Source organism: Halichoerus grypus, chromosome 5 (genome assembly GCF_964656455.1).
Source record: "Halichoerus grypus chromosome 5, mHalGry1.hap1.1, whole genome shotgun sequence".
Classification (NCBI taxonomy): Eukaryota; Metazoa; Chordata; class Mammalia; order Carnivora; family Phocidae; genus Halichoerus; species Halichoerus grypus.
The window spans coordinates 132,866,911-132,878,051 of NC_135716.1; the positions used below are offsets into that span (position 1 = coordinate 132,866,911).

At 44.3% G+C, this 11,141-nt stretch overlaps 1 protein-coding gene across 1 annotated transcript; it reads left to right on the top strand.

The window, feature by feature from the left end:
• The first annotated feature begins 5,540 nt into the window (after positions 1–5,540).
• Positions 5,541–8,817, top strand: DIRAS3 (DIRAS family GTPase 3). The gene is made up of 2 exons (XM_036123029.2): positions 5,541–5,786; positions 6,902–8,817. The coding sequence occupies exon 2, from the start codon at positions 6,965–6,967 to the stop codon at positions 7,655–7,657; it is 693 nt and encodes a 230-aa protein (XP_035978922.1). The 5' UTR covers positions 5,541–5,786; positions 6,902–6,964; the 3' UTR covers positions 7,658–8,817.
• The last annotated feature ends 2,324 nt before the right edge of the window (positions 8,818–11,141 follow it).

The window sequence follows — 11,141 nt, forward strand, 5'->3', positions numbered from 1 at the left end:
TAAAAGCAATAATTTAAGCTTTCATTTTAGAAAACTAGAGAAAGAAGAGCAATTTACAACTAAATCAAGCAGAATAAAGGAAATTTAAAAAATTAGAGCAGAAAACAACAAAATTAACTGGGAAACATACAAAAAATCAATGAAACAAAAAGTTGGTTTTTTGAAAAGATTGATAAAATTAATAAATCACTCACCTAGCTAACCAAGACAAAAAAGAGAGAAGACAAATTATTGATATCAGAAATGAAATAAGGATCGTGACTACTGATACAATGAACATTGAAAGGTTAATAAAGGAATACAGTGATCAAGTAAGCTTCTAAAGGAGTAGTTTTAAGATTTGTCTGTATCATAATTACCTGAGGGGGGCCTGTTAAAATGCAAACTACCCCCCCATCCCAGGTCTCACCTATAGATTCTGATTCTGTAGATGTGGGTTGGTTATTTTTTTTTAAAGATTTTATGTATTTATTTGAGAAAGAGAGAATGAGAGAGAGCACATAAGAGGGGGGAGGGTCAGAGGGAGAAGCAGACTTCCCGCCGAACAGGGAGCCCGTTGCGGCACTCGATCCAGGGACTCCAGGATCATGACCCGAGCCGAAGGCAGTCGCTTAATCAACTGAGCCACCCAGGCGCCCCTGGGTTGGTTATTTTTAGCAAGAGCCCCAGGTGATTCTAATCCACTTGATCCTAGGACCACAGGTTGATAATCACTCCAGGGCTCAGATGAAAGCGTTCACCCTGGGTGGAGAAAAGAGAATATCACGCAGGATATGTGTGGACCAGGGGCTGGTGGAGTTTTATCTGGTGGCCTTATTTCTTTATGAGGTAAGAGATGATATCTCTGTGAACAAGGGGCTATTTGTAGCCACAGGGTGGTAGGAGAAAGCAGTCAGGCCGGGAACAGAAGTGGTAGGAATGGGAGAAAATGCTTGCATGGGATAAGAGAAGGGATTCGGAAGCAGCCTTGCCTGGAAATCAAAATTGTAAAGATACCATGTCTTTGTGAAGGATAGGAAACACAATTGCCATTAGTTTTCTACAGAGCTTAAAAGGGGGAGGAGCCTAGAAAGAGTGAAAGAAAACAGACTTCTAAAATTACAATTGTGAGGGTCCCGAACATCACCACCTGTCTCTGCTAAAGAGGCAGCATGGTGGAAAATACAGAAACCCTGAAGCGAGCCAGATTTCCCAGCCTCTACCACTTAGTTCATCTCGCCATGCCTGATCTCCTCATTTGGAAGATGGAGATAAAATAGTCTCCACTTCATAGACTCATAGAACTAAATGAGTTCACACATGTGAAATTATTAGGGTAATGCCTTATCTCATGGCGAACACTCAAATGAACGTTAGCTCAGTCACATTCTAGAAGCAACACCCCGCTTAACTTTTACACAAGAGAGCCAACTAATCTTACTTCAAACAAAGCTACTTTAGGCCCCATTTTACAGGTGAAGAAACGATGTAAAAGGCAAACAAATTGTTTGTCTAAGTCCCTACAACGGATATGTGAGCAAACAGGAACTGGGGAGCAGGTCTCCAAACTCCAGCTCCATTGTCTGAGTATGTACTCTGTGCCAGATACTGACAAAGGTACTTGTTAACATGCAGCACTTGCCATGTACTTCCCCTATCATCAACTGAGGATCCTGAGGTTAAAGGCTGAACTGTAAAGAGGTCGTGAAAGCAGGACTGGCGAGCAGTTAGGCTGCTCCGTCCCCTCTGAGCGGAATCTACGTTAACCTGTACCATCCTGCTTGCCTCTGAGCCCTACCTGTTGGCGCTGACCAGCACCTGTGAGGGAATCAGGCTAAATGAATCTCCGCTCCGTCAGAGAAAAGCTCCTTGCTTTGTGGAAGAGAGAAAACAAGTACTGACAAAGTTTTAATACAAGGTGAAAACGTGCCTGGGAACTCAGGGGGAGGGATTCCTTCCAGCTGGAAGTACCATTTGGAGGTGAACCTTGAAGAAGAGTAGAACTGGGGTGTGTGGCTGAGGGGACTGGGTTGGGGCTTGAGCTAAGAGACCTAGGGAACTTCCAAGAATATTGAATTTTTAAGCCAGTGTGTACAGAAGGCTCGCGGAAGGTAAGATCTGAATGGGAATTTGGGGTCTGTTTATAGGGAGCTGGGAATATGAAAAGAAAGAATTTGGGCTTTAATTGGGAGCCATGGAGTTGCGTTATTTTTGTTGTTTTGCGAGTACTTCTTAAAATTAATGTTGTTTTTTGTTTTGTTTTGTTTTTACTTTGAGCTAATTGAAGATTCACATGCAATTATAAGAAATAATAGAGATCCTGAGTAACTTTACTCAGTTTCCCTCAATGGTAATACCTTGCAAAACTGTAGTCAATATTACAACCAGGATATTAACATCAATACAATCCACTGCTCTTACTCAGATTTCCTGTTTTACTTGTACTCATCTGTGTATGTATTTAATTATATGAAATTTTATCATATATGTAGATGTGTATATATGTAACCACAATCAAGATATATCCCAAAGATTTTCTGTCTTTTTTCCTAACAATTTTATAATTTTACATGTTATATATAAGTTCCATTATCCATTTTAAATTAATTTTGTAAGGTGAGAGATTTAGGTTCAAGTTTTTTTGTTTGCTTATGTGTTTTTGTCTATGGATGTCCAATTGATCTAGCACCATTTGTTGAAAAGATTATCCTTCTGCATTGACTTGCTTTTGTGCCTTTGTCAAAAATCAGCTAAGCATATCTGTGGGTCCCTATTCCTGGGCTCTCTATTCTGTTCCATTGATCTATATGTCTGTCTCCCTGCCAATATTACCCTGTCTTAATTACTGCAGCTATATCTTAACCCTTACTATCAAAGAGTGATTCTTCTTACTTTATGTCTCTTTTTCAAGAGTGTGTTAACTATTCTAGGTACTATGCTTTTCCATATAAATTTCAGAATAAGTTTGTTTATGTCTACAAAAACCTTACTGGGATTTTGGCAAGAATTGCATTAAACCTATAGGTCAATTTGGAGGGAATTGACATCTTTACTAAGTTGAACCTTCTAATACATGAACATATTATGTCTCTATTTAATTTTATTTCTTTTATTAGCATTTTGTAACTTTCAGCATTCAGATCTTTCATGTGTTTTGTTAAATGTATACACAGTACTCCATTTTCTTTGTAGCATTTGTAAATAATATTGTCTTTTTAATTTTGGTTTCCATATAACCTGTGTTACCATACAAAAACATCCTTTAACTTTTTTTTTTTAAGATTATTTATTTATTTGAGAAAGAGCACAAGCAGGGGGAGCAGCAGAGGGAGAGGGAGAAGCAGCCTCCCCACTGAGCAGGGAGGCCATTGTGGGATCATGATCTGAGCTGAAGGCAGGGGCTTAACTGACTGAGCCACCCAGGTGCCCCCATCCTTTTACTTTCAACCTCCCTGTGTCGTTAAATGTGAAGTGAGTTTCTTCTCACTTCAATCACCATGTAATTGGCTTGTGTTTGTTTTTGTTTGCTTGTTTTAATCCACTCTGCCAATCTGCTTTTTTAATTGGTGTATTTACACCAATTACATTGAAGGTAATTCTTGATACATTTGAGCTTACGTATGCCATTTTAGCGTTTGTTTTTTGGTTTTCTTGTTTCTCCTTCCTCACCTTCCTGTGGGTTACATTTTTCAGAATGCCATCTTAGTTTACTTTTAGGGTATTTGAGTTTATCCCTTTGTATAAAAATTGTTGTTCTAGGTATTACAATAAACATATGTGACTTACCACAATCTGCTGGTATCGACATTTTACCACTTCAAGTGAAGTATGGAAACCTTACTTCTGTTTAGGTCCCTTTGCCTTTCCCAATTTTTAATATTATTACCTCGAATATCAGATGTTTCAGTCATCAAATATGATTGTAATAACTCATGGCAAGGATATTCTATTTACCCCAGTTTTTACCTATTTTAAGATTCTACTTTCCTTTCTAAAATTTCAAATTATTCTCCATTATCATATCTTCCTTTAGCCCTTTTTTATTCTTTTTAAAAGATATTATTTATTTATTTGAGAGAGAGAGCACAAGCGGGGGGAGCAGCAGAGGGAGTGGGAGAAGCAGGCTCCTCGCTGAGCAGGGAGCCCAGTGTGGGACTCTAACCCAGGATTAGATAAGATTAAATAAAAAGATCATGACACTTCCAAAAGGCATTGTTAAAATGCTCAAAGACTGTGGATTTGTGGACAGTCTTTGGTAGTATCTCCTGGAATGCTCCCCACAGTTCTTTTTCATAGGTATTAGTTCCCATTTTACAGAAAAGTAATTTCTCCAAGATCTCATAGCTCAAAGGCATATTAAGGTATATTCAAAAGAAGAGAAAAAAAAACATTTTAAGCCAAATTTTCTGCCTGTAAAGCATGTGCCCTTGATCTCTCCAACATGAATGTGCTTTTGGGTAATAATAAAAAAGCTATGGAAATTTTTTTACTAATGAACAAGAAATAGCATATCAGATTAATGACCTACAATGACAGCACCAGAAAAAGAAAAAGACTTGAAGTTAGGAAAAGCCGGTTTGGGCCTATGTCCATCATTTATGAGCCCTGTAAACTTGAACAAGTAATTTCACCTGCTACATTAGTCCTTCTTTGGCAAACAAGAAACAAATTTGTAAGCAAATTACATATTTCTTTGCATACCAAATGACTAAAAACTTCCTGGCTTAAAATAATGCTCAACTACCGAACCCACGATCTTATAGGTCAGAAGTCTGGATGGTCTCTGCTTAATCGAGGATGAAATCTAGTTGTTGACCGGTCTGTGGTCTTCTGTGCAGTTTCTAGAGAAGAATCTGCTTTCAAGTTCATTGAGGTTGTTGGTAAAATCCAGCTGCTAGCAGTTGTAGGCCTCAGGTCCATGTTTTCTTGCTGGCTCTCTGCTTCTAGAGGCTGCCCACAGTCTTATTCTGATTTGCTTACAAGGTTTTTGTGATGATGATCAAATGAAAGCGATTGTACAAACAGTGGTGAGGAATGTGATCACTGCTTAAGGTTGCTGGGTTTAGAGGCCATCCCTCAACCTTCTTCCATAGAACCTGTCTAAACCACAGGTAATCCTCCCAGGAGGAGATTCTGAAGTCTCTTATGACAGATGTGTTAGTTGAGACTTTCTGGAGGGACAAAAACCGGGTTTTGTGCTGGACAAATGTTTCCTGAGCAAAGTGGATCAGATGCCATGAAGTGCTTGGCACCGGTGGTGGGGAGGATTCTAACTGGCCATTCTGCAGTGAAGCGAAGGCAGCGAGGCTTGGAAAGGGCTAACCCCACAGCCGCGAAAGGGCACAGAAGTGGTGAAGGAGGCCTGCACGGAACTACAAGTGCAAATTCTGGAAGCCTACCCACCCCCACCCGAATGGCCAGGGCCTGTGAACCCAGGACCTCCCCCTCATCGCCCCCTGGCGGTGGGTACAGCTCCTCTCACATGGGGGACACTGGGCACACCCCCCACTGGTCCTTCCTCCGCAGGAGGTGCCAGTAGAGCCGCCCAGCCTGCGCCCTCTGGCGCTTCAGGCCCAGCCCCGCAGTTCCAGCCGTCCCCCCGAGCCTCGCGGCTCACAGGTTGCATCCGACCGCGCTCCCGAGGCTGTGATTGGTCTCTGCTGTTGCCACTGCCCCCATCCCCACCAATGCTGACTCCAGAAGCAGTGAATTTGCCCGCCTGCACGCTCGGTTGCGACCATCGCTAATGCTGACTCTGGGAGCACTGAATTTGCCCGCTAGCGCACTTGTTCCTGCCTTGGAGAGAGGTAAAAGCTGTCTTCCGCCTTTACTGGGGGGCACTCCAAAGTGAAACGTGGTGGGTAAACCAGTTTGGGCTGCTGTGGGTGAGAATGGGAGGCCTAGGTGTTGGGGAAGTGGCTATCCGTCCCTCGTCCCTCGATGTCCCGGGGACAGTCGCTGTAGGTAATAGGTCTCTACGGGCACCAGAACAGAGCATCCTGGCCCCCGTGGGCTCCCTGGACACTCTGTCCTTATGCCCATTATTGCTGAACCGGGTCCTTGGGGGTCTCCAAGCAATAGCAATTGACAAGAGGCCAGCGGAGTTCGAGGCCAGGCTTTACTGGGGCTTATGCTCCAGCACAAGGGAGACAGCACAAAGAAGAGAATCCTCAGGCTGACTCCCTGGGGAGAGGTCAGGGAGAATTTTTTAAAGAAACTTAGGTGGAAAAGGGTGACTCCAAGCACATAGAGGCAGGAATTTATTAGCACCTGTGCACTTAAAGGTTATGCCTCTTCGTGCCTCACGCGTCTAATTAACATGTTAAATCTCCACCCCGGGCATGATTTTTAGTATCATAATAGGGAAAAAAGTCAATGAAGAGACAGCGATGGGGTCCACCTTGGCGCAGCCTGGTTTGATCTTCCCCAGTCTTGGTAGCGCAGCCCTCTCTTGGGTAAGCGTCCTGCCTCCGCATTCCTGCTAGACTTCTCTCCACCCAAGGGGCATAGGGTTTCAGCTATCAAGGAATGCTGGGCTTCTCCCTCAGGATTGAGGGGACCCGACCCCAGTCTCTACTCTGTCTCAGGTTGGCGGGCTGTCCATTGTTTCAGCTTCTCATTCTGTATTTAGATTGGAGTAGTGTGGTGTGAAAGAAAATGGATGTGTGGCTACTGGGGAAGTAAACGTAAGGCATCGTAGGAAGACTGAGCGAGCCTCCGCTCCTCCCTGCTCACACCGCCTTTGATGGGCGCCTAGGGTGGGCATTGAGCCTGGCTCTGTTTCAGAGGAGGGAGGGAGGTGGGTTTGGGGAGTGAGCCTAGACCCTCCCGAGTGTCCCCAGGGAACAGCTAGACAAGGAGACACAGGGACAACCTTCCAAGTTCGAACTCCCATCTCACTCTCCCGTTCTTTCTCCCTAAGAATCTTTTGCTCCCGGGTCCGTGCCAATAACCTGCCTGCCCGTCTCCCCGCCAATTCCCTGCAATGGGCAATAACTGCTTTGGCTTTAAGAAATGGCTGATTCAGCGGCTGCGTCCTCTGCCCACCCTGCTTATCGTCCCTGCCCTCATGCCCCAGAGCAAGAGCAAAGACTACCGCGTCGTGGTGCTTGGCGACGCTGGCGTGGGCAAGAGCGCGCGGGTGCAGAAGTGGGTGCGTGGCCACTTCCGCGATGCGTACCTGCCAACCATCGAAGATACCGACTGCCAGGTGCTGAGCTCCAAGCACGGTGTCGGGGCGCTGCGCAGCACCGACACCACGGGCAGCCACCGCTACCCGGGTCTGCAGCGCCTCGCCATTGCCAGGGGCCCTGCTTTCATCCTGGTTTACTCAGGCGCCAAGAAGCAAACCCTGGAGGAGCTGAAGCCTTTCTATGAGCTGATCCGCAAAGTCAAAGGCAACACCTTGCAGAAGTACCCTATCGTGCTGGTGGGCAACGAATGCCAAGAAAGCCACTGGGAGTCGCCGGTAAGTGACCGCGCCACATGCGCCTGCGCGTTGGAGTGGCATTGCGCCTTCTTGGAGACCTCCGCTAAGATGGATAGCAGTGTGCAGGAGCTATTTCGCACGCTGCCGAACCACGAGAAGAAGCCTGCCACCTGCCTCCGCCATCCCCAGAAGAAATCCCAGATACCCAAGACCGCGGAGAAGCTGCTTAGCAAGTGCATCATCATGTGAGCCCCGGGCTCTTAGGATCCTGACCTCCTTCCCTCTCAGTGTGCAGAAAACAGGGAGCGGAGCGGTCCCAGTGTAACGTGTTACCTGTGCGTGAACGACTTCTGTGCCGCGGTTTAGGTAATAACTAGAAGCCAGCAAATGGCCCTTGTAAGTTGATAGCTTTCCTTTTTCCCATCCAAGAGAATTCAGATTGCTAAAGCTCTAACACTGGAGGAGGAGGACAGGGAAAAAAGGAGCGCTGTGCATTTAGAGACTACTTGTATAGACTTTAGAGATTAATACTTGAAAAAGAGAATGAAATGCTGAAATGAATTGAAAGAGGCCACTGCTCTTCTTGTAACTCTAATTATCGTGTGTCATTTTAAAACACTCGAAGTCCTATAAAGTCGCCATTGTGTATTTAATTGTTAAAAAAAAGTGTTTTTGCAACAAAACCTGGCAGATGACTTTTAGATAGATATGTTAAGCAAGGTAAATAAATGGATAATCTATAGCTGAGCATTGAGGCTGGGGGCAGAGAAAATAGGGAAAGTGGAACTTGCTTACTAAATATGTGCTGATTGTTTTTGAAGTCATTTAAAAATGTTCGGGTATTCCGTGTAGTTTTTGTGACTCAATAAAGCTTTTCCTGCATGCAATCAGCTTTATAATTTCTTTTTCACTGGACAACAACAAAAATACGCATTGCATTAAAATTTCAGCCCCATCTGGGTAAGGTTTCTAATAAGAACTTCACACAGGGACATTCATTCCCTCCTGAAATTAGCCAGTGGGGGCAGGGGTGCAGTTAAGGGGTCCCTGTGATGCACAGCTGGTCTCTATCCATAACCATTCGTGGGCTGACATCCGAAAGAACTCCAGGCATCTCTGAAGAGGATACTCCTTGTGCTGCTGTCTTGGAGATGGTGGTGGAAAGCAAGCCTCAGCCTTTGGCTGCCTCAAAGTCTTCTCTCAAGAAATGCTAGATCTCGGGCGCCTTGGTGGCTCAGTTGTTAAGCGTCTGCCTTGGCTCAGGTCATGATCCTGGGACAAGACCCCTATCGGGCTCCCTGCTCCGCGGGAAGCCTGCTTCTCCCTCTACCACTCCCCCTGCTTGTGTTCCCTCTCTCGCTGTATCTCTCTCTGCCAAATAAATAAATAAAATCTTAAAAAAAAAGAAATGCTAGATCTGGGGAGTGGGGAGGGGGATGGAAAGTAGGGGGAGAAATGGTGGAGTGTGAAATCTGAGAAATTCCTCCTTAAGGGAGTTTTTTAAAAGATTAATTTTATATTTGAACATAATTTTTTGAGTAAGGGAATACATACCTATACATATCTTTTTGAGTGTGTTTTTTTTTTTAATTGGGGGAAGGAGGTTCTTAATTTGTTGACTTTTTTGCCACGAAATATTTATTATTGAACAAATATTGAATAACTTTGTGTTTTTTAAAAAAATTTTTTGGGCACCTGGCTGGCTCAGTCGTTAAGCGTCTGCCTTCGGCTCAGGTCATGATCCCAGGGTCCTGGGATTGAGTCCCGCATCGGGCTCCCTCCTCAGCGGGGAGTCTGCTTCTCCCTTTCCCACTCCCCCTGCTTGTGTTCCTGCTCTTGCTGTCTCTCTCTCTCTCTGTAAAATAAATGAATAAAAAAAATCTTTAAAAAAATTGGTTTAGGGCAGAATCTTGAGGAACACAAGCAAGTTAGAAAGCTACTGACCTACAGGAAACTACAAAGGACACTTAGAAGTGACCAAATGAGGAAATTCACAATGTGCAGTAGTACATGCTGAAGGAGAAATGAGTTTCAAGGAAAAGCATGTAATGTACTCTATCATAGCAAACGTTTCTTAAAAATAGAATAAGATGAGGATTAGAAAGTGTTGCTCACATTTAGCAGTTAGGAGATTTCTGATTCCAGCAAAGCTAGAGTAGCCCCCCTATTTCCTCCCAGGTACTACTTCTTACAACTAAAATAATTCTGGACATAACACAATGAGCAAAGGAAAATACTTAAATGTGAAAAGAAGTGAACTGCCTAGGAACCTGGGGATGTGAGGAACAGCATGATGGTGATTTGAGTTTTCTTATTGTCTCCCATCCATCCAGGACAAGACATTGCAGCACACCTCCAGGTTAGAGCTGCCAACAGGCACAGACCAAAAGCACCAAAAAGGAGCACATTGTCCCTAGCCAAAGCACCAGGAGAAGAATGATTTAATAATAGAAAACCTTTTTGGTAATATGTACCCAAACATTAAACGCCATCAGCCAAACCCCTGCTCTTCTTCCTCCCCCCAGGGAGAGCTGGTCTTCCAGCTCACTATGCCCTGCCCTGTAGAGGCAGATGGTAGTGTCCTGATGTCCCCTCCTGGTGCTGGACACAAAGACAGCGCAGGGAGCTAATCTTCTACCCTAGGGCAGCAGATACCCCAACCCTTTCCCCACTGACAGAGTGATGTCCATGGGGCCAAGCAGGGAGTTCATGCTCTCAGTCCTCGTGCAGGGTTCTGTTGGCAGGTGCTGGGCAGGGAGCTGAGCCTCCATCTCCACCTGTCAGCAGGGACGCTGAATGAGGTGGTGTGGAACAGAGCAAGTCAACGGTCTAGTCCTCCCCCAGCACACCCCCACCTTCATGAGTCTCTGCTCCCTTGCCCATAATCAAAAGTCAGGGACACAATGATCTCTTAGGTCTCTCCCAAAAAATCCTATGTGAGAAACTTTAAGTATTACTACTTGGATAGGAGCAGGGAGGATATAAATCATTCTAACCGTTCTTTGAGCTAATAGTGTTATTCAAAGGAGCTGGAATCTATAGCTTCTATTTTTGCACTATCCACCATCATAGCCTCTGGCCGTATGTGATGTCTGCACTTGAAATGTGGCTAGTCCAAAGGGAGATGTATTGCAAGTATAAAATACACTCTGGACTTAACTACAGAAAGAGTGAATGTAGACTAGCTCATATTTTTTTAATATTTATTACATGTTGAAGTGATAATATTTTAGATAGTGTGGGTTAAATGAAATATTTAAATTAATTTGGTGTTTCTTTCTACTTTTTAAATTTTATTTTTAAGTAATCACCACACCCAAAATGAGGCTTGAACTCACAACCCTGAGACCAAGGGTCGCATGTTTTACTGACTGAGCCATCCAGGCACCCCTCTTTCTACTTCCTTAAATGTGGCTACCAGAGGGGTGTCTGGGTGGCAGAGTCAGTTAAGTGTCTGATCTTGGTTTTGACTCAGGTAGAGATCTCGGGGTTGTGAGATCAGGCTCCACGCTCAGCGCAGAGTCTGCTTAAGACTCCCTCTCCCTCTGCACTCCCCCCCCCCCAGCTCATGCTCTCTCACTCTAAAACAAATAAATCTTTAAAAACAATGTGGCTACCAGAATATTTAAAATTATATTTGTAGCTCATCTTTATGTCCTACATTATGTTCTGACTAGGCAGTGCTGATGTATGTTCAGAGTGGCTATCAGAACTAATTTTTTTTTTCAATTTG